At 39.3% G+C, this 24,248-nt stretch overlaps 1 protein-coding gene across 8 annotated transcripts in view; it reads right to left on the reverse strand.

Moving 5' to 3' along the window:
- Window positions 1-24,248, reverse strand: part of LOC105485316 (myosin XVI) — a 703,391-nt gene that overhangs the window by 421,026 nt on the left and 258,117 nt on the right. For all 8 annotated transcript variants that reach the window (XM_011747599.2, XM_071081051.1, XM_011747600.3 and 5 more), the window contains one exon: window positions 4,511-4,619. In XM_011747599.2, coding sequence (XP_011745901.2) covers window positions 4,511-4,619 — 109 coding nt within the window. The remainder of the gene's footprint in view (window positions 1-4,510; window positions 4,620-24,248) is intronic.

Here is a 24,248-nt window from a genome sequence, read left to right on the forward strand (position 1 = left end):
CCTTTTCTCTGTTGATATTAGGGCTACTCTTTGCTGCTATTATGATGGTTTTATGACCATGCTGAACTGCACAGCTGTGGGCTCTCCTGAGTTGTAGGAGGATCTGCACTGCCTCTCTTCTGTGGCTTTTCCAATCTTCTTACCTTCACTTATGCTACTCCCTATGCCTGGGTCAGACCACTCTGCTTGGTCTCCCTGCGGTAACCCAGCCCCTCACCTTCAGCTTAGTGTAGGTGACACCTCTGTGATGCCTTCTGTACTATTTGTAAGGAAAATCATATCCTTCCTCCTGGGTGTTTTTATAAGATCTGCATATGCCTTATTTTTATTCATTATCATATGCCATTGTGTCATCATTTGGTCATACATAAAACATCATTTTTGCCCTCAAAAAGGAAACAAAGCTAAACAGGCATTTGCAATTCACTATAATATGCCCTATCTCATGATTTTAGCATGGGATCCTCTAAGCTCATAGAACTGCCGCTAACCCAAATTTTTATCTTCATAGTAAGTGTTCTAAGAGACGCACGGAAGTAAAAAAGTTGAGCAGACAAATAAAGTAGTTCCAGCAAAGAGAAATACACAGAAAGGGTGCTGCTACCCTCCACCCATTCCCTTCTCCCAGCCCTAACAGCAGGCATGACTTGCGACCATCTTACATAGTCATGGGAACCGTAACCCCAAAATCAAAATGCATGATTTTGAAGAGGCTGGTGCAGGGAGAGCATTTCAAATAAACTGCCTTAAACTAAAGAAAAACACATGATATTTGTGAACTGATTCACCCAGGAGTCCTCTGAAAAATGAAGGGGGAAGATTAAGACTGGGGGCAAGAAGACCAGTTTTGGAAGCTACTGTAGTAATCCAAAATAGAAAGACCAGCATGTTAATTAAGGCAGTGACAGCATGATTTGTGATCTGGGTGGACATATTAGAAAGATACCAAATAAGTAGAATCTGTAAGAATTGGCGACAATCAGACATGACGATATGGAAGAGAAGTGATGTTCCTGGTGATAATGGCCAAATATGAAATACAGACAGTGAAAGGACAATAATACATTCCATAGAGACATGTTATTTCAAACTATCTGACACTCAAGTCAAGATACTTAATAAAACTGCATATACAGGAATGAAGGTCTTGGAAGATAATTAAGCTACAGGGATATTCTTGAGAACCAGCAAGTGGTAACAACACAAGCAAAAGGCTGAGATAACCCAGCAACAGCATTGGAGGAGATGGAAGATTGTCAAAGACAAAGCCCCAGGAGGGACCAACATTTAGCAAGCTGGACAGACACGGGAAACACTCGAAAGAAACCTAAGTAGAAGCTCAAAGACAGGAAGGAAAACCATGGGAAGATGGCAGGAGAGAGAATGTTCCTAAGAGAGTGTCACCAAAGTCATTGAATGTCAAAAAGAGATAAGGTAATAAAAAAGGAAAGAAAGCTATCACTGGATAGAAAACTAAGGAAGGTAATCACAATTGTTCCAAGGGCATTTCTAATGAGTTTGCAGGTTTAGAAACTGAACTTCAGTGGGCTGAACCACAGGAAACTAGGAACTCAGGAAAATAAATGTGAGCTATGATTGTTAGAAGAATGGGTTTGAAAGAAGAAAAGACAGTGAATGGTGATGTATGCAGAACCAACGAAAGCTTTTGGTGTCTTTCAGGGACAAGAATATTTCTGTATGTGTGTGTATAATGTACACATTATGCTGATCTTTTATCCTGGGCACTCCTCGGGCTCTCCCATCAGTGCTTTCTTTCCATGCTGGCTCACTTTCTAATCGACTGCCTTCCTTGCATGCCAGCTGGTTCTCCTTGCACTGGAGATCTAATATTCATCAAATGCTCAATTGCTCTCCGTGGTTGTCTCATTTTACAGCCTGGCAGGCTCAGGCGGTGAGCCGAGGTTAATTGCTGTCCCCGAGTTTACAGTGTAAGTCGGTGGTGACAGCACAATTAGGACTTGTGACCAGCGATTTTCCATGTAATCAACTTGTTCAAGACGTTGCCGGCCTCCTCTGCCACGTGCATCCTGATGTGACAGGTGATAAGTACTCGGATGCAAAACTGCACAACGCAAAATGAAAATTCTAGGATTGCAACCACCTGGTTATAAAAACGCAATGCTGAAATACCCAGAGCCAAATAATAATAAAAATCTCATCTTGAAATAGTAAGGATTTCTAAAGACGTCAGCCCATGTTGTCACAGTAGATAAATGTAAAAGTGTACCAAGCAGAGGGCCAGAGAATAAATCGAATTAGACAGTATTTACCGGGAACGGCGGCAGATGATGGAGATAGTGGGAGGAAGACCAACATAAGCAGAAGCAGACTGTGAATGAGCTGAGGTAAGGGCAGATGGATGTGAAGGCACGGGCCAGAGTGACTGCAGTGACAAATGGCAAACAGAATTAAAAATTTAAGAGATATTAAATTGAGTTTGTTCCAGCAAACATGTATTTAACAAGCTGACCGTGACAGCCATAGTAGTGGCAGATTTTCTACTAACCATTTAAGAGTTAGTACTTTCCTCTTGTTTTGTTCTCTTTTGTTTTGTTTTGTTTTTGCATACTCCTTTTAAAAAATCAGCCTCTCAAAGGAACACACTTATTTTTATTCTTTACAAAGGATATAAAATACTGATCTTGCAATACTAAAATTTCCTATGAAACAAAATGCTGTAATGAGTTGGAGAGGTTTATAAGCAATATGAATGCATTAGAAAATAAATGTCATTTTATTTTCTAAAACAAACATTTATTACCGCAGCATTTTAAAATTCAGAAAGACAGAAAAAGCAGGAAATAATAATATAGACATGGCACAGCGAAACAAAACATGGTCAAGGACTTTTTGAAAATTTGGCATCACGGATTTTATTTTTTTAAACCATTTTATTGCAGTATGACCAACATACAAAAACTGTACATATTTACCGTATACAACTTGATGTTTGTAGGTAAGTATACATCCCAGAAAACATCCCCATATTATATGCCATAAACATATCCATCACCTCCAAATTTCCTCCCACACTCTTTATTTACTGTTATTTTTACTATTATTTGGTGATAAGAACACTTAGCATACGAACTATGATCTCATATATGTTTGCAAATTTGCATATGTTTGCAAATTTCAAAGTATGCAATACAGTATTATTAACTATAGGCACCACTGTGCCAAGTTTTTCATGTAAACTCAGAATTGCATGCTACCTGTGCAGTCTGGCAAAGATTCAAATAATTAACTTCCCAATAATGAAGTCTGCAGACCTTCAAGCTTCATTCCCTTTAGAAGTAATGGAATCCGCCTCCCACAGGGCATAGCTAACAAGACTTGGAGAAAGTGAGTGAGCATTCCCACAGGTGATAGTGCCCAGGCACGACTGAGCTGCAGAGTGGTAAACTGAATGCACTGCCAGCCCCACCCAGCCTGCTTCTTCCTGAGACCCCCCACCTTGTGACCTTCAGCAGCATGGCCATGCTCACATCATCCCCTGTCATGGTAACCACATCTACCTTGCTTTCACAACTAATGAGACTATTTTATCTGAGAACTCATTGCTGCTAAGTACTAACATTATTCTAAGCCATCCTCAGAATAAACCTTTTTCATAAAAGCAATCTGGAGGAGGCAGAGAGCACAAGGGAACAATGAGACAGATGTGAGGTTTTCTTAGAGGCAAAAAGAGTATCGACATAAGCTCCATGTGGCTCTTAAAAACTGTAAACTTTTCTCTGGCCAAGGGTCATTTTGAAGGGATTGGAATTTCTTTATTTTGTTTATACTTAAACAGCAGGGGAAAAAAGGAGGGGCATAATTCTTTAGTTTAATACTATATTGGGCTCAGGGATTCTCATACCTCCCACTTTCCCAAGGCTGCACTTACTGATGAAATTATATGCTGGACCTGTATAATTAAACATCCTTTGTCAGTGAGTGCATTTAGGGGCTCACCCTCATCTTTTCAGGCTAGTATCATGACCACAGGGCTTTCTTCTGATGTCCTTTGTGTTCTAAGTGTCACAAAAGGTCAATTTGCAGACAACTGTTCTTGACTTAAGCCCTCACTTCCTTGCCTCTAATTCCAGCTAGGACTACCCGCTTCTAAGAGAATACATTTCAGATGACCTTGTTCTCATTAGCTCAAAATTCAATTGTGTTCGTTGACTTCCCTTCCCCTCCCAGGGGAGAACAGATTATAATTACAAACCCAGTCCCACTAATTGTGGACTTCAGATGCCTGTTAAAATGTCCCTTCATTGTTGGCCTCTAGATTTCTGCTGGCTTGCAAAAACACCAGCATTGACTAAACCACAATGCAGTGCAGTAAGAGCAATGGAAAGTTGAAGGGAAAAAAATACCATCTTCTACACCACATGGGGAAACTACGGCCACCAGAAATCATGTAAGCAAACCTGTGAAAATGAATATACACTTACAATTCTCCCAATCTATTTTTTTCTATGGTTTTAAAAGTTTTGCCTACCATTTTCATCCAGATAGGTCAATAGGATAGAGCTGGATTCTGTCCCTTCTACGGCATAATCTAATGGGATATTTCCATTCACATCCTGGAGAAGGACATTGGCTCCAGCCTAGATAAAAAGAAAAAAAAAGTAACATCATATATACTGTTAAAATTAAAAGCAGATTAGGAGTTGCACTTCAATCTTAGTTGGGAAACAGATGCAGAAATAGTCTATGGTAGATATGACCCTGAAGAATCAGGTCGGAAGCTCGAATTATTTTTTAAGACAAATATATTGAATGAGTTGTGGAGACTCTAACATTCTGAAAACCTTCCACTGAACCTTGCAAAACCTTGGCCCCAGCTGCGTCTCCCCACCCCTTTGCTAAACCCAGCATCTCTAGTGAGTGGCTGTAAACCCATGCCTCTGCACTGGCTGCCCTATATCCTGTCTTGTTTGTAATATAATAGAGGTGTCTGATGCCTTCAAAGATTCTAAAAGAACTCTTCAAGGAACAAGCTGAACTTTGACCAACGTTCCCCAATCTGTCCTATCAAATCTTTAACCTCCTTTTTCTCCACAGAAACTCATCTGGGAGCTCTTCTCACACTATGACGTTTTAATCAAGGCCTGTGTTAGTGACTATGGTTGATTTTTCTCTTTCTAGCAACTATTTTCTAACAAAAGGCATGATCTGTAAATCTCGATAGGCTGACTGTATTAAATATGGCTCTTCCATGTGTTAGCCTCCAAGCTCCCTTCATCAGCACAGCACCTCTGAGCACTCCTGTTTCACCCCTGGTCCATCTCAGCTTCAATACAACAGTAGATTTGCTTGCGCTCTTCAGAAATCAGTCATACGAATTATCTCCATTGCTCCACATTCCCTAATGAGTTCCATAAAATTTATTAGGCATGGCTAACATCACATCTTTTAGGGCATGGCGTGAACATATGCCCATTGTCCAAGATTTCCCACACACCTCCTAGTAACATGTTATTAAACTCAGGCCAGACAAAGGAAAGATTTTCCCTGTGCCTTTTACAAAATAGCATTCTGTGTTGCAATACTAGCATAGTTCTTATTATATCCTCATTTATAACTTTACATAAAATATGATTCACGTTTAAATTTTTATGTGTTAATATTTAGAGTTTTTTCTATTATTCTTTATTTGCAGAGAGATTTTCTATACTTTAGCAAGTTTGCACAGATTTCCAAAGACCGACTTTAAATACATTATTTTTAAAAACCCAAAACAAACAAAAAAGTAGCTTAAAGTGGTAAAATATTCCATATCTTAACATTTTCCCACAAGGTAAGTTGAGTTTCTTACCTCACCATATTGAGTGTACTATGTTATATTTTCTATAATCATGTAAAGATATTACTTTATCTGAACAGAGCAAGTCATCAGTCCTTACTAATCTAAGGACCTTTATAATTTTAAGGTCCTCAAGATTCAAATTATCTTGTTAGTGCATTTAGTTTTAATTATTCGGAGTTTGAAAAAAAAACAAAAAATCCCTTACTTCAGGCATATTCTTTAGTAGACTTTGCTAATGATTCTTTTCCTTCAGTCTCCAAGCTACAGGAATAAGATTTTGCATTCCTGTAGGGAACATGACTGTGCTTTGGTCAAGGATAGGCAGGCCGAGGCAAACATCCGGAGTGCCTCAGTGAGTTTAGCGCACAGTACAGGCATATAATTCTGCTTGTTATCACAGCCATGTAGCCACAATGTGGGAAGGCCATGCCTTTGTCCTACATCACTACTGTCTGTAGAACATATAAGTGCTCTGCTGACACTGTACAGGCACTGTATTGGTTCATTTTCACACTGCTGATAGAGACATACCCAAAACAGGGAACAAAATGAGTTTTAATTGGACTCACAGTTTCACACGCCTGGGGAGGCCTCAGAATCATGGCAGGAGGCGAAAGGCACTTCTTACAAGGCGTCAGTAAAATGAGGAGGAAGCAAAAGTGGAAACCCCTGATAAACCCATCAGATCTCATGAGACTTATTCACTATCATGAGAATAGCATGGGAAAGACCGGCCCCCATGATTCAGTGACCTCTCCCTGGGTCTGTCCCACAACACATGGGAACTCTGGGAGATACAATTCAAGTTGCAATTTGGGTGAGGACACAGCCAAACCATATCATTCTGCCCCTGGCCCCTACAAATCTCATGTCCTCACATTTCAAAACCAGTCAAGCCTTCTCAACAGTCCCCCAAAGTCTTATCTCATTTCAGCATTACCCCAAAAGTTCACAGTCCAAAGTTTCATTTGAGGCAAGGCAAGTCCCTTCTGCCTGTGAGCCTGTAAAATCCAAAGCAAGCTAGTTACTTCCTAGATACAATGCTAGTACAGGCATTGTGTAAATACAACCATTCCAAATGGGAGAAATTGGCCAAAACAAAGGGGTTACTGGGCCCAAGGAAGTCTGAAATCTAGCGGAGCAGTCACATTTTAAAGCTCCAAAATGATCTCCTTTGACTCCAAGTCTCACATTCAGGTTATGCTGATGCAAAAGGTGAGTTCCTATGGTCTTGGGCAGCTCCACCCCTGTGGCTTTGCAGGGTTCAGCCTCCCTCCTGGCTGCTTTCACGAGTTGAGTGTCTCCGTCTTTTCTAGGTTCATGGTGCAAGCTGCCAGTGGACCTGCCATTCTGGGGTCTGGAATATGATGGCCCTCTTCTCACAGCTCCACTAGGCAGTGGCCCAGTAAAGACTCTGTGTGGGGGCTCCAGCCGCACTTTTCCCTTTCACACTGTGGCAGAGGTTCTCCAGGAGGGCCTCACCCCTGCAGCAAACTTTTACTTGGGCATCCAAGTGTTTCCATACATCTTCTGAAATGTAGGTGGAGGTTCCTAAACCTCAGTTCTTGACTTGTGTACCTGTAGGCTCAATACTACATGGAAGCTGCCAAGGCTTGGCGCTTCCACTCTCTGAAGCCATGGTCCAAGCTCTACATTGGCCCCTTTCAGCCATGGCTGGAGCAGCTTGGACAGATGGCATCAAATACCCAGGCTGCAAACAGCATGAGGACCCTAAGCCTGGCCCACGAAACCATTTTCTCCTCCGGGGCCTCTGGGCCTGTGATGGAAGGGACTGCTGTGAAGGTCTCTGACATGGTCTGGAGAAATTTTCCCATTGTCTCAGGTATTAACATTAAGCTCCTTGCCACTTATGCACATTTCTGCAGCCAGCTTGAATTTCTCCTCAAAAAATGGGTTTTTCTTTTTCTACCACATTGTCAGGCTGCAAATTTTCTGAACTTTTATGCTCTGTTTCCCTTTTAAAATGGAATGCTTTTAACAACACCCAAGTCACTTCTTGAATGCTTTGAAGCTTAGATATTTCTTCCGCCAGATACCCTAAATCATCTCTCTCACGTTCAAAGTTCCACAAATCTCTAGGGCAGGGGCAAAATGCCACCAGTCTCTTTGCTAAAAATAACAAGAGTCACCTTTACTCCAGTTCCCAATAAATTCCTCATCTCCATCTGATACCACCTCAGCCTGGACCTTATTGTTCATATCACTATCAGCATTTTTGTCAAAGCCATTCCACAAGTCTCTAGGAAGTTCCAAACTTCCCCACATTTTCCTGTCTTCTTCTGAGCCCTCCAAATTGCCCAACCTCTGCCTGTTACCCAGTTCCAAAGTTGCTTCCACGTTTTTGGTATCTTTTCAGCAACACCCCACTTCTATTGGTACGAATTTACTGTATCAGCTCATTTTTACGCTGCTGATAAAGACATACTTGAAACTGGGACCAAAAGGAGGTTTCATTGGACTTACAGTTCCACATGGCTGGTGAGGCCTCAGAATCATGGCAGGAGGTAAAAGGCACTTCTTACATGGCAGTGGCAAGACAAAATGAGGAAGAAGCAAAAACAGAAATCCCTGATAAACCCACCAGATCTCGTGAGATTTCTTCATGAGATTAGCACAGGAAAGACTGGCCCCCAGGATTCAATTACCTACCCCTGGGTCTCCCCACCCGCGGACAACAAGCGGTAATTCTGTGAGATACAATTCAAATTGAGATTTGGGCGGGGACACAGCCAAACCATATCTGGCATGCTTGTTCCCAGAGAAAGACAGAAAGAGCTCACTGCAACCTCTGCTTCCTGGGTTCAAGCGATTCTCCTGCCTCAGCCTCCCAAGTAGCTGGGACTATAGGTGTGTGCCACCACACCTGGCTAATTTTTGTATTTTTAGTAGAGATGGGGTTTTACCACATTGGCCAGGCTGGTCTCGAACTCCTGACCTCAAGTGATCTGCTCGCCTTGGCCTCCCAAAGTGTTGGGATTACAGGCATGAGCCACTGTGCCCTGCCGTGAAATAATCTTGAGCCCTCAAGTCACCCTGACTCTTCCTCACCAGGGGAAGCAGCCTGACCTTCTGTGTCTGCGATGCCCCATTGTTCACTTAAAAACTGTGATGACTTCACCTGGAAAGAGTGCCTTGAAAGAGGATATTCTCTTCTAGTCCCACTGTAACTACCCCGTTTTTGCTAGATTCATGCCTAGAGTGAAATCCCAGTATCATTTGGGGAAAGTAAATACTAGGACCCTGGATGAAGCAAGAGAACGGCAAGATTTTACATTTATATGACATGTATCTCTCTCTAGGAGCCAGAATTTCCACCAATAATTTTAACAAGAGAGATTGGATATGAATAATTAACGAGTAAAAAGGAAATAACTACTGAATGTAATCTGGAGAACTCTGAAGAATACGGGAATAGCAGATGCAGGGAGCAGATATTATTTCTGCAGTTGAGGGAGACATTCCCTAGGTATGAAGGTATGTATGCAAAAATGTTAACATACCTACATACCTGGGGAACATAGGTAAACATGGATTCTTACAACATTAGAGAAACAAAGGCAGAATATTCATTCACTGACATTGGACCACTTAGAAGAGATTCCAGATTTACAGTATGGCTCTGGCAGTTGAGGGAGGAAGGGGTACTGCAGTAGGAAGGGGCTCCTCTCACTGGCCCAGGATGTTCCTTCTTGTTCTGGCCCACTGTGGGGTACCCAGCGGTGCACACCCTCCAGCCAGGTTTGCTGCCACTTAGCCCATAGCTTCCTAATTGCCAGAACCAGTCTCCGTGAATTTCCCCACCATGCAGAGGCCACAGCCACATCCTCTCTAAAAGGGTCTACATTTCAATCCCTGAGGGGTCTCTTCCAGATTCTCTCCCCGATGTGGTGAACAGCGGTTGCTTCCTGTATCTGTTGTTCTGTTAGTTTTCAGCATTATCTTCACCCCCCGCTTTGTAATTAATCTACCTTTATTAGATAATAATGTTTATATTAAATGCATCCCATTCAAACTAACTACTTTGGTGGACTTTTTGTCTTCTACTGGACACTGGCTAGTACCTATGTTGTGCCTTTCTCTTATAAAGTGAGTATTGCACAGTAATAGAGAGTTAATGGTTTGAGATTCCATCCCGGTGCCTCTCCCTCATGAACTTTATGGCCTAGGGCAAATTCTTAAGGGTTCTACGCCCCAGTTTCCTCACAGGTAAAAGCAGGCTATACTAATTATAAGCACCACTTGGAAAGGTTGCATGCAGGAGGCTCATGGCACTTCACATGCATGGTTCTAGGTACACACAGCCTATCTTAGCTATTGCATTTAACAAATATATTAATCCACATGGCCTTGAGTAGTAAGTCTTGTCTGTGATGTTTTCAAGGCATACACCCACTGATCTCCACCAGGGGCAGCATAGCTGAGCCTTTAAGGACACAAAATCCAGTTCAAATCTCTGCTCAAAACTTATCAGTCATGTGACCTTGGAGAAACTGCTTGCCCTCTCTGTCTTTAATTCTCCCAAAGTTGTTGTGAAGATAAAATGGGTTAATGTTGGTAAAGTATAAAAAATCTTGATAATATAGTACTAGTGCAAGGATAGCTCTGTATCAGGCTTGGATAATAGGCTATAGTGCAGTCTGCAAAATGGCTAGCATGTCCTATTGAAAATACCTACTTTTCCTAACACTAAAACTCAGGAGGGCATTGTAGGTGCCTATCTGAAGTAGTTTTATTGGAGTGCTACAGATAAGAATACAGGTATGTAGAGACAAACACCCATCGGCATAATACTCCATCGAGGAATATAGGAAATAATAGAAATGCTTATTGTGCCTATGGCAAAGTGTGTGCCGCCATCCACTACGCATTAAGTAGCTAACTATACCAAGGAGGTGTGCACCAAGGTCAAAAGATCTAGAGCTTGTGGAATGGTGTTAACAGTGGACCTCTGGAAGCTTCTAGACTAGGCCAGTGGTGTCTCCCTGTATACACCTCTCTATGTAAACTATGCCTTAGTTTCCCATGCTTTTTTCTAGATGCCCCCGACTTCCCAATTCATGCTATGTGCAGAGTCCTCTGTCTCGCCTCCATGAATAAAAATGGACTCTTCCTATGCCCTGTTGTGAAAAAGGTAAGTGTCCTTAGGAAAGCTGACCATATTTCCCACAATTGTGTAAAACACTTGCGTTTGGAGATAATGCCTTGACACAAAGGGGATTCTCTGAAGCTGGCAATGTAGATTCCTTGGCAGGCTAGAATAAAATATTTTAGCAAGTGAAGCTTTTGCTGTTTCTCAGGTTATAACAATTCATGGAAGTTTTATAGGCAAAACCTGCCCCTTTGAGCCTCGGGGATTTCAAACCCATGTTTGCACTGGAAGAAGGCATGATAGAGGACAGAGCTAAGGTGATGTGCTTCAGATACTCCAAACAGCCCTGGAAAACTAGATTAATGTCTCACACTTGCACATGTGCAAACACCATAATTCTTCCCTTTGCATAAATTAATTTCATGTCAGGATTCCTTACTTTCACTGTACATGAATATTATTGTGTACACCACTAAGAAGACTCACAGCTGATTTTCATCATTAGTCCAGCTAACTCAAAGCAAATGTGCAATTTTAGTTGGTAATGGAGCCCACTGCAACTACGGAGCTGATGAGTTGCAAAGCAAAAGGCTTCATCAAAATGTCAGAAAACCTCAGAAAATCTAGTTTTCAGCATATCAAAGGTGATATGCCCCATGAAGTTAGGAATCAGTCACATGTATAAGGTATTAGATTAGCTCTTATTTAACAAACAAAAAACAAAAAAACCCCTCCGTTTTGAACCAATCAGGCATAGCAAACCTATGTACTAAATTGTGTGAAATGAAAACAATCAAATCAATAATTTCTTTTGACATTGCCCATTTATCATATGAGACTTTAAAAATCTGTGTTCTGCAACACAACTTTTCTCTTCCAAAATACAAACTTGATATTTTAAAATACCTTTTAAAAATGTTCTTTTTTACATTTCAAATTTCATTCCTCTGAAGACTCCAGTATGTAATTTTTCAGCTATGAATAAAAAAAAGTGAGAGAAAAATGATCCTGAATCATTGTCCATATCGATTCCTTGAGTAAATGGTTCAATACTTTCTGTACAGAATGAGGAGTCACACTCAACATTCGCATTGATGTTAATTTCATGTATTGGTGTATGTATTTGACTGTACACATGGTTGTTTTATTTCAGAGGATGAGAAGCAGGGGGAGTTGAGGGTTTTAGAGAAGATTTTCAAATATAAAACAAATATCCAAGCCTAAACTTACTTCATAATACAGGAACAACAGCGTTAGCAATCACTCTACATTTTCTAAATCTTAAGTAATATTTTTAAACGACTGAATGCTGCACTTTATAAGAACATATGGATTAGGAAGTGGGTGTGTGAAAAGGATACTGAAAGTGAGAATAACTGAAAAACATATATACTTTCTCACGATGTAAGAGAACATATTGATATTTGGTACCCACTAACACCCTAAACCCTAAGGGTTTGTGTACACGTGTGTGCATATACATGTAATATCTTCATAATATATATTCTTACATCTATTCACTAGATGTCAAATTTTTCATACTGACAGTACTTATCAGCCTTTGTCTTACTGAAAGAAGTAATTCCAAATTAAGAAAAACCTTATGCAGCTCAACAAAAAAATGTTGTATTTGTACAACATAGACTGTAAGGCACGTCTTTCAGTTTGGCTCCAAAAAAAAAAAAAAAATCAATCACATCATAATTGATTTTCATCAGAGAAATAAAATGAATCAATGTTTTATGTGCAAAATCAATAGCAACCCCTCAAATACTTTCTGCAGTTGAAGACTGCATAGTTCCTACAGGGAGCCCTGAGCGAATTTCCTGTGTAATTATTGAAACTGGAAGACTGCTTAACTTCCAATTTGTCCTAAACTATGTTTCTGGAGTGTTGGAGATGAAACTCAAATATATCATTCCCCACATGAAACTCAAATATATCATTCCCTACAAATGGAAATTTAATTTACCACATGCCATATGGCATATGAACCAAGAGGTGTATATTTCCCCAAGAATTTATTGGTTTATGTTATATAACAATTTAATCTCAAAGAATATACTTGTCAATTGTTTCATTTATAGTTCTCTAACACATTAATATTTTATTTTATTTTATTGTTATTTATTTTTATTTTTTTGAGACGGAGTCTCGCTCTATCACCCAGGCTGGAATGTAGTGGCGCAATCTTGGGTCACTGCAACCTACTCTTCCCAGGTGAAAGTGATTCTCCAGCCACAGACTCCCAAGGGCTGAGATTACAGGTGCTCACCGCCACACCCAGCTAATTTTTGTATTTTTTAGTAGAGACAGGGTTTTGCTACATTGGCCAGGCTGGAATAATCACATTTTAAATGAGAATTATCTATCTAATGGCATTTTAGTAAACAAAGGCCATCTTTTTTTTTTTACATGCTAACACATTTTGGTAACTTTTAAAAATATAATTTCAAATTGGTGGAAAGTTGCAAGAGTAATGCAAAGGACTCCTATGTACCTGTTATGGTTTGAACTGCATTTCCCCAAAAAAGTTATATTTAAGCCTTACCCCCAAGTACCTGTGAATGTGGCTTTATTTAGAAATAGGGTCACTGCAGATGTAATCAGTTAAGATGGGTCACGCTGGAGAAGGATGGGCCTTAATCCAATCTGACTAGTATCCTTGTAAGAAGAGAGACATTTGAAAATGGACACACACACAAAGCGAAGGCAGCCACATGAGGATGGAGGCAGAGATTGGGGTGATGCTGTCACAAGCTGAGGAACAGCTGGGGCTACCAGGATCTTGAAGATGCAAGAGAGGGGGACCCCCTAGAGATTTTAGAGGAATCACAGTGCTGACATCTTGATTTCAGACTTCTAGCCTCCAGAACTGGTAAGAGAATACATTTCTATTGTTTGAAGCCACCCAGTTTGTGGTATTCTATTATGGCAACCTTAAGAAACTACCACAATACCCTTTAACTAATACAATGGACTACATGTTTACATACATGGAGATACTGCCCCAAATTTATATGCTAACATTTTAACTTCCAGGATTATGACGTCAGAAGGTGGAGCCTTTGGAAGATAGTCAAGTCATGAGGGTGAAGCTCTCAGGATTGAGATTGGTGCCTTTAAAAAAGAAACCTTAAAGGGCTCCCTTGCCCTTTCTACCATTGTAAGGATGTAGTATGAAGACAGCCAACTATGAAGACCAGGAAGTGTGCTCTCACCAAACATCAAATCTGGCACCTTGATCTTAGATTTCCCAGCCTTCAGAACTGTGAGAAATAAGGTTCTGTTGTTTATAAGCCACCCGGTTTACAGTGTTTTGTTATAACAGCCCAAACAGACTAAGACATCCAAACTCACCCATCATTTATATTTTCCCCTATTGTTGTTCATGCTCTCTCTCTTCCTTCCTTTTCTTTTCTATCTGCCCCCCGCCACACGCAGTTTGAACCACTTGAAAGTGGGTTGCAGGTATCGTGCTTCTTTATCCCTAAATATTTTAGTATGTATTTTATAAGAACAAGGATATTCTCTTACACAACAGTTATCAAAACCAGAAAATTCAACGTTAATATGTTGAATTACTTAAACCACAGTTAATATTCACATTTCATTATTTTTTCCAAGTATGCCCTTGATAGCACTTTTTTCCCAAGGTTTAGGATGTAATTCAGGATCACCTGTTGCATTCGAGGTCCTTTCTCTTTAGTCTCCTTCAACACCACATACCTAGTCACGTGGCCAAAATGTAGAACACTGATGGCACCAAATGCTTGTGAGGATGTGGAGCAACAGACGCTCTTTTTCATTGCTTGTGGGAATGCAAAATGGTACAGGCACTTTGGAAGACAGTTTGGTAATTTCTTTTCTTTCTTTCTTTCTTTTTTTTTTCTTTCTTTTGAGACAGGGTCTTGCTCTGTTGCCCAGGCTGGCGTGCAGTGGCACTATCATGGTTCACTGCAAGCTAAACCTCCCAGGCTCTGCTGCCTCAGCCTCCCAAGTAGCTGGGACCACAGGTGTGCACCACCATGCTTGGCTATTTCTTCCTTTGTAATATTTTTTTGCAGAAACTGAGTCTCACCATGTTGCCCCGGCTGGTCTCTAATTCGTGGGCTCAAGCAATCCCTTCCCCACTTTCCCAAAATGCTGGGCTCCAGGCATGAGCCACCACGCCAGCCTGGTAATCTCTTACAAAGTAAACCTACTCTTACTACATGACCCAGCAATCATGCCCCTTGGTATTTGCCCAAAGGAGTTGAAAACTTACGTCCACACAAACACCTACGCACAGATGTCTGTATCAGCTTTATTTTTAACTGCCAAAACTTAGAAGCAACCAAGATATCCTTTAGTAGCTAAATGAATAAAACTGTGGTACATCCAGACATTGGAATAGTATTCACAGCTATACAAAAATGAGCTATGAAGCCACAAAAAGACATGGAGAAACCTTCAATGCATATTACCAAGTGAAAAAAAAAAAGCCAATCTGAAAAGTCTAAACATGTATGATTCCAAGTATATGGCATTCTGGAAAAGATAAAACTTTGGAGACAATAGAAAGCTCGCTTGGTAATTATCAGGAGATGGGTCAGGTTGTGATCAACAGACAGAGCACAGAGGGTTGTTAGGACAGTAAAAATGCTCCACAGATTTCTGTACGGGTGGATCCATGTGACTGCATTCATCCAAATCCATAGAATATGCACCACCAAGAATGAACCCTAATGTTAACTACGAACTTGGGGTGATAAAGATAGGTCAAGGTAAGTTCATCAGTTGTAACAAATAAACTACTCTGGTGGGAATGTTGGAAACGGGAGGCTGTGCGTGTGTGGGGTCAGGGAGTACATGTGAAATATCTGTATCTTTCTCTCAAATTTTGCTGTGAACCTAAAACTGCTCTTAAAAAAAGTCTAAATAAATGCTGGCATCTAACATAAAAGAAAAAGTAGAAAATAAGCCTTATAAGTGGATATTTTATGCTTATAAAATATAGATAGTTTTTCTCTCTCCATAGCAAATTTTGTATTCATGTGCTAGTAGAAAAAAGTGAGGGCTACCCTTTCCCCCCATGCATATATCTATATATAGATTGATAAAGTGAGAACTATACTCTACGCCCTACCTCTCCCCACTAAGGAGAAGATAGTCCTCTTTCTTTTATAGACCTCCCCTTTATAGTCCTAAATATATACACTTTAGATCAGAAAATATGCCATTAGCATTTTGCAAGCTTTTATGTTAATAACACAGGGAATTGTATTGTGATACCAGAGGTTTACAAGTATCTACTTCATCTGGACCCAGCTCTCTCCAACCTCATCATTTCCACTTGCCTACAGCTCACTCTATTCTACAGAATTTGTTGTGTAACCAAAATGAGAGTGGTCTTTGGTTAGTGGAGGAGCTAGACTCTTGTTGTCTAGGGGCTGATCTTACCACACTCGAATGTGTCGTCGTTGTCGTTATGTGAGAAAATTTCTTTATGTTGGAATTTATGTTGGAAATGGTTCTTATTTTCTCACCTGGGCTCTCTTTCCTCAGTGGCTTCATTTTCCTATGTACATGCCCCCAGAGAGAGTTATGAGGTGGTAACTCTGAGCTTTAAGATACGAACTGGAAAACTCAGGCAGCCGTGATCACAGAGGCTGATGTGACAGTTTGGGAGGTATTGCTGAGGAGGGGCTTGCAGATTTTTAACAAGGCATGAAGGCCTCATAATTTTAAAACATCCAGATGAGGAAATTGTGTATTTCATATATATTTTACAAAAAGTTTAGAAAAGTTACCAGTTTATATAATTTGCTTTTATAGAAATATTGCCTTTTTTAAAGCTTTTTAAATTATTACATTAATACAGTTATCTGAAATTTTAAAGACAGTAAAATTAAATTAATTTGCAGTCTCTCCAAAGGCAAATACTATTAATATTTCAATGAGTTTATTTTTTATGTGTTCAGAGATATGCTATAAGGCATATTCATTAAATGAGGGTATTTATGGAAAATAAATTGAGAATATTACATGCCTATAATTTTATATCATCAATTTTTATTGAGTTTATCATCAACATTTTCTTTTCTGTTTCACTGGGCAGTACCTAAATTACTACGCCACCTTCCATTACATTTATATACCAATTCACTTAGCCATTTTATTTTTACACATTGATTTTTACACATCACTATTATAAATAGCACTATTATACATAAATCTAGGCAACATTTCCCTTTACCCCATTTAAAGCATTTCCATCACTAGAATTACTATTAAACAAAATCATATAAAATTATTAGGGTGCTTAATACATTCTGTTTAAGTGCTCCAGTGCCTCCACCTCACTGACTTATTAACCATCTAGTTACTGAGCCCCAAATAAGGAAATTCTTGATTTCTCTCTCTTGCCATACTTGTCCAATAAATCAGTGAGTTTGGCCACCTCTTTCCTTCCTGTTGAATCACATCTGACCATTCTCACCAAGTGTCTTTCTAATCCCTTATCCCAGAACCACCCAGTCTTGCTCAGATTGCTCTAGTGGTCGCTTAACAGGTTTACTTGGTTCTAGTTTATCAAAACCACAGCCCCACCTCAAAATCTTTTGCAGAGTTAATTTTTCACAGAATAACCAGAGGGATTTTTAAAAGACACTTTTCATTGCCTCCCTGTCTCAGTCAAAATCCACCATCATCCCCAGAATGAAAGCTCCCCTCTTTCCCTTGATTTCCAAGTGTCCCTGTGGATCCAACCTTCTGCTCCCAACCCTCTCTCCGAACTTCACACTTCCACCAGCCTCTAGCGTGCTCCATTCTGGCCACACAAATCTTCTCATGTCCCTCACACACGTGGCTCCCACTGACTTTATCCCTTCTGGACCGTCCTGGTGCCACCAAGTGTATCTTGGAATGGCTTGTTCCTTTATATCTTCCTAGAACCACTTGTCCAAGAGCCTCTTTCCCTCAAACTTCTTCACTTTACATTCCCTTACCATTCTAATTTCCTCCCAGCAATGGTGACTAACCAATGCTTTAAACACACATATGTTTACTAACTGATAATATCCCTTCCTGGATTGCAAGATCTGTGAGAGAATATCCTTTGGGTGCTGAAGAAATAACTGTAAGTGAATAAATACAATATAAATAATATTAAATAATGTATGCCTATTTTATTACTTACAATATATTAGAACAGTTTTTAGTTAGCATCTTTAATTCCAGGAAAAGCTACCTATTTCTTCATGTGTTCATGGCCGTTTGATTTCTTCTTTCATAAATTATCTGTTCAAGGGTTTTGGCTATTTATTTAAACACTAGGGTTGTATTTGTTACTAATATTAAAAAGTACTTGTCAATTTTTAGCCCAAGCTTTTTGGAATGGCTGAGTGTTCAGACATTGCACACCATAAAAGACGAAGATAATTTAACTTCATTTTCATTATGTTTTCCTCAAACATGATCATCAAATGCATCACATTAATTGTTTTATTAAAACTCATTTCAAAGATCTATATTGGAAAATATTTTACACTGTGTCTGTGTCCTATAAGGTTTTGGGGCATGTTAGCATATTAAGATCTCGGAAAAGCCCTGAACCTAAAAAAGTAGTTTAAGATCATTTCAAATATTGTATTTTCAAATTAATTTGACCAAAATTATTCTGTGTTTTGGAAATGCAACAATATTCACTGTTCAGCTATTCATGGAGTCTCATTAATTAAACAACAAATGTTGCCATTCTATAAGAAATGCAGACTCCAAAGAAAGAAACAGCTATTTAGAAGACAGCAAGAAGTCTAAGTGAGGCTTCCTACATGGAAGCAGCTCATAACAGTTTAATCTTGTATTTTCTACTACCTTGCATTCATCAAGGTTGATGAAACTATTAGAAAATGGAATATTGAAACTCCAAGAGCTGCGTAATAGGAACACAAAGGAGCCGAGGAGTGCTGGAGCCAGGGGCGGTAGGAAAAGATTCAAATGGACAGAGAAGAAAAGAGGGAAAAGATGCCACATGGCATAGTGAAAAGAAATAGGGCTTGGAGTCCAAGAAGCCTGGGCTGGAATCTCAGGTTTATTACTCGCTGGTTCTGCAACCGGGGCAGATCACTTCACTCTATGCTTCCATTTGCAAACTACAGACAACTGTATTTAATGTATATTGCAGTAAATGGTCAGTATGGGCCCATGAAATACCCAGCCCATTGCTTGGCAGTACAGTAGGCAGCTAACAAATTGTGCTACATGAATAAAATAGTGGTAAGGGAAAGAATACCATATTAAAGTGTATTTTTGCAAAGACAATCATGAACTAATATATTAAACCACACATTCCTCTCTGACTGCACACTTTGGGGCTAAGTGTAAAAATTCATATTCTGGAAAACACGTATTGGAATAAAATAGGAAGGGAGAATGGAAAATGTTCAGCTTAGGGCTCTAGGAAATGTTGAAGGCAGTAGATTTAGTTTGATTACCTGCCTTCTTCCCTTCACTCTTACCATGCAATGTATTTAACAACACTGGCAATGGGGAAATACAATAATTTCAGTTAAAGGCAAGAAATGCTTGTAAAATGGTATTCCCAGAACACTGAGGCCCAATCATGTTGAAAATTTCTAGTGTAGTGTTTATAGCAGACCAGAACAAATAACAGAACACCCTCTATCACTATCTTTATTGAAAAAAATGCACCATGCCCTGAGATGTATAAAAGAGCTCTTTATAAATCTGTTGCTTAAAAAATATCTAGATGCAACAATAACAAAATACATTTATGGAAGTTCAAGTAGAAACCTGCAGGTACCTCCGAAAGACATCTCCAAAATATGTATTCAATTTATTTCCAGGCAATTCCCTATTTCGTTTTTAAAGTGTGTATCCCACAGCTACTCACCCAGGAAAACACTGCAGAGCTTTCTCTATTGCTTACAACCAAATCTGTGAGAATGAAAAGAGCAGTTTTCACAGCTCTACCCTTTATCTTCAAGGACAAACTCCAAAGAGCTGTTAAATCTTCAAATGAATCAGGCCAAAGCCAGCAAACTGTTTTCATAAAAAGACAAGCAAACCCATGAGTCTTTAAAAGAAAAACCCTGAAAAGGACTGAAAATGAATATTAGACAAAGACCCCAAAGGGCAACCAAATGCAGTCAGGAATAACAGACGCACATCTTCTTGGGTGCTATTTACCCCTGTGCCTCGTAAAATGTTACATTCTTTATTGTTGTCCATGTAGGCAATTGGTATGAATGCAATTTTATAAGGGTCATTCTGAAAGCAGCCCCCCTTGCACCGAAATTTAAGCCACTAAGTGGAACTGGCAAAGAAATGCTTAAACTCTCCACCTAAAGCCATTGAACTGCTATCTCTTTTCCCAAAGTTCAGATGACACGTCACAGTTGAAGGCCCCATGGCAGTCAGGGGAGAGGCTGCCAGGTACCATGTGCACCTGCAGAAACAATAAGAGGGAATTATTCTTGATAACCAGTAGCAAACGAACATCTCAGGTCAGGCTATCTCTATCGTACTCGAGTCAAATCAACCAGATAAATGCTGAGCTTCCATCTGTTCGTGATCAAGAAGCGCAGGGAAATGAGCAGAGTCATGCCTCTCTGGTCTCCAACAGAGACTTCCTACAGGTTCCCACTGTTTTCACAGAGAAAAAACTAGAAGCACACAGTATTCCTTTAGGTTCCAGATTTTTGGCAGATAATGTAGGAGGTTATATGGTTGGGGAGTCCATTTATTCATTAAGGAACTATGTACCAAGCCCTAATAAATAATAATTTTATCCATAAAAAATGGCTAAAATATATTTTGAGATATTTGTGACTACACATTTTTATGGTCATAAAAATGTAAAACCTTTGTTACAGCCATTTAAAATGTTGTAACAGTTGAATTATATATTGAACACCTTCCTAAAGCTTCCTTTGTGAACTTCCGGAAGTCAGTACTTATGACCTCAGGAAACATAAACAGTGATGTGGGCACGCTGCCACACTAAATAACAAAACTAAGTGTGTAAGAAAGAAAAGGGAACAAAAGGGAATAATCCTAAGTCAGCAGGGTGCAAAGAGGATTTATAGTCATACTCAGAAGTCCCCACATATTGGCATTAAAACCTTTGCCATGGTGACAAGGGGAAGATAGGTCCCAGGGCAGAGCGTGTGTATCTGATGGGGATGAGATGTGTGAACAGAGCCATCCCATCCTCCATGCTGCAGACGGAAAGTCATGGTGTAGCAAGAGAAGCATAATTATTTAGTGTAAAATGAGTAAAAAACCCAGGAGAACCATCTAAGAGGGTTGAAAGTTACTGTATCTGGAAACAAAATTCGGAAGGGAAGTACTGAAGGGAGTATTGCTATTTTCCAACAAGCTCTGGGGGTGACCTGACTTTTAGAACATGGGTATGTATGACAGATACAAATCTGAAGTGAAAAGCAATAACACCACGTGTAAAAATAGTTTTGTCATATTAGAATAGTGTAATAACACATAATAACATTAGAAAAAGTAGTAAAACTGTATATAAAAGTAGTGAAAAATTATTAATACCTAATTAATGATATTTATATAATGCAACTGCATACCATTAAAAATCGTGCTGAGAAGAAAATCTTAAGGCCCAGACAAGTGCAGAAAATGCGTATCAAAGGATAGGCTATACAGATATGCATGAAACCTACTTTTTGTATGATTTACCTGTGTGTGTGGAAGAGGGAGAGCGGAGAGAGACTGATTAAGAAATACATCAAAAGATTCAATAATTATCTCTATGTGATGAAATTATTTGTGATTCTAAATTGTATTATTTATATGTTTAGGTATTTTTCAATTTTCTGTAATAAACATGTTATATTTATATTGAGAAAAATATTTCTCAAAATGAACAAAACTGTGAAACAAGATGAAAATGTATGACTGTTCTGCTGTGTCGATAGTTTCAAATTTCAAGTCTACTAAATTCAGAGGTGAGGAGTAAAACTTTAGACAAGCGAACGATTGTCTGGGGAGCCAGCGTGAGTGACATCTGAATCAATTAATGGCCAGAATATAATTAAAGGTCAACCATCCAATTAAAAGATACAATTTCACAAGGAAGCCTACTGAGTAAGTGCTTCTGAGAAAAAGCTAAGAAAAGAAACCATGGGTTCCAGGGCTAGTAAAGAGCCCCATATGGTTAGGCTAAATTCAACATAATTGCGAGTCATTTATATTGCATTTCCTGCTAAGCCAGTCATTTCTCCTGATACGCACCACACGTAAGTATTTGGTATTTATTTATTTATTCACTAAAGCCTTGAATGAAACCAGCCAGTGCCCACTTACCTCATTAATAATTCATTTAATTATTCTTCAATAGCAGTCTGTTTACTCTGCTTTTTACAAAGCACATTTTTCTAATATGAACACTCTTTATCTGCTCTGAGGATATACAGCCTTTTCCAGCTCTGTTTACCAACAAATTAAAAATATGAGCAGTTGATATTTTCTGTCTCTCGATGTCTCACATTGATGTCCTGAATGTGTAATTCATCTCTACCACATTATGGCACCGACATCTATATTTGTATTTCTTTAGTCTAAAATATTCTTTTCCTGTTATAATGCTTCACACAGTAAAATGTATGTACACAGTGGGGAGAAAGCACACAAAGTTGAATCTGTCTTCATGTTTGTGCTGAGGCTGCAGTTCACAACTTTAGAGTTTGTGTTTTGTGCTGAAATGGCTAGCTTCTCCTGGAATGATATAGCTTCCATTTCCACAAAGAAACTCTCAAAATATTTTTCTCTTGATGTTCATGACAATACAAACATCTGATTTTCCTTTTAAATTGAGTTTCTCCTTATCAGTCTTTTTGTAGCCTGTTTTCTTTTCTAAAAATATCTTAATTGGTTTACTTTGGACTATCTCAAATTTTCTTTCTTATTTCAGATTACACATTTTCATGGGTTAATCTGATTTACTCCAGGACTTCTGTTATTATATATACACCACACGCGCGCGCGCGCACACACACACACACACACACACACACACACACACACACACACACGCCTCTTCTCTCTCCCCTGAGTTCCAGGACCAGCTGCCTCCTAGACTTCTCAAAGTGGATGACTTCTAGGGACCCAGACCCTAACACATCCTGAAAGGAATCATGGCCCTCTCACATAAAAAGATGTCGTTATTGGTGTTTGCTTTCTTGGTAAATTGCACCATCCCTCCCAGCTGGGAGTCATTCTTAAACTCACCCCCCATCTTCTTTAACATCTATATTAAAATATCAGCATTACAATTGGTTTCAACTTCAAATTCTATCATGAATATTTTCTTCATTTCCTTCATCACCATTCTGAACACCACAATCACTTTCCAGGATTGTATGCGGTGTTCTTGCAAGGACGGAACCTCCATCAATTCCCCTGCAATCTTATTCCACACTGCTCTCAGGCTCTGTTAGACTAGGTGAGGCATCCCGCATGTGAGTTTCCATAGTTTTGTTTACCTACTCCATCACAGAACTCACTGAAAGCTAAGATTTTATACATGACATGCATAAAAATATTTGTATAAATGTATTAGTGAGTATATACCGCTCCATGAACTAGTATACCACACAAGTATATCAATGTTTAAGCCAGGCACCATGTTCCCTTGTTACTCCTGTACTCTCAAGAGCAAGCATTGTTCCTGGCTCATAGCAGACCCTCAATAAAGAATATGTTATGTTAAAACAATGAATAAATTAAAAAATTCATATCATAATTTAACTGGAGTTATTTGGGAAAATAATATTTCCAGTATCGTCCTGAATTTGAGAGAAAGATTAGAGACTTTCTTACAATGCATTGTGGACTAATTTCTTATTCTAAAATATTAGTTGGTGTTTATGTTAATTCAGAAGTTGAGACTTTTGAAAAGCAGGTAAATTTGACTGCCATGGGAAAACGGTAAACCCCTCAGAGTGCAAAGACCACATCTATCAATGGTGTTCTCATAGGTAAAGACGTAGGCTCTTCTCCAAATCTAGCCCCTAAACATTGTTTTAACTGGGACAGCTCAAGTCTCTCTTTGAATGAGATAATAGGACAAGATCCCTGCCAAATTATAAAATTCCAGAATGTTATTGCATTTTTGGGGTTTTCTTCCATATTTTATCATCAGCTGTTCTCAAATGAGAATGTAAATGTGGCATAAAAACTATAAGTCAAAGAAGCCACCTTCGAGATATTCTGAGTTTTAAATGCTCAACATCACTAACCATCAGAGAAATGCAAGTCAAAACCACAAAGAGCTATCATCTTACA

The sequence above is a fragment of the Macaca nemestrina genome, chromosome 16, assembly GCF_043159975.1.
Source record: "Macaca nemestrina isolate mMacNem1 chromosome 16, mMacNem.hap1, whole genome shotgun sequence".
Lineage (NCBI taxonomy): Eukaryota > Metazoa > Chordata > Mammalia > Primates > Cercopithecidae > Macaca > Macaca nemestrina.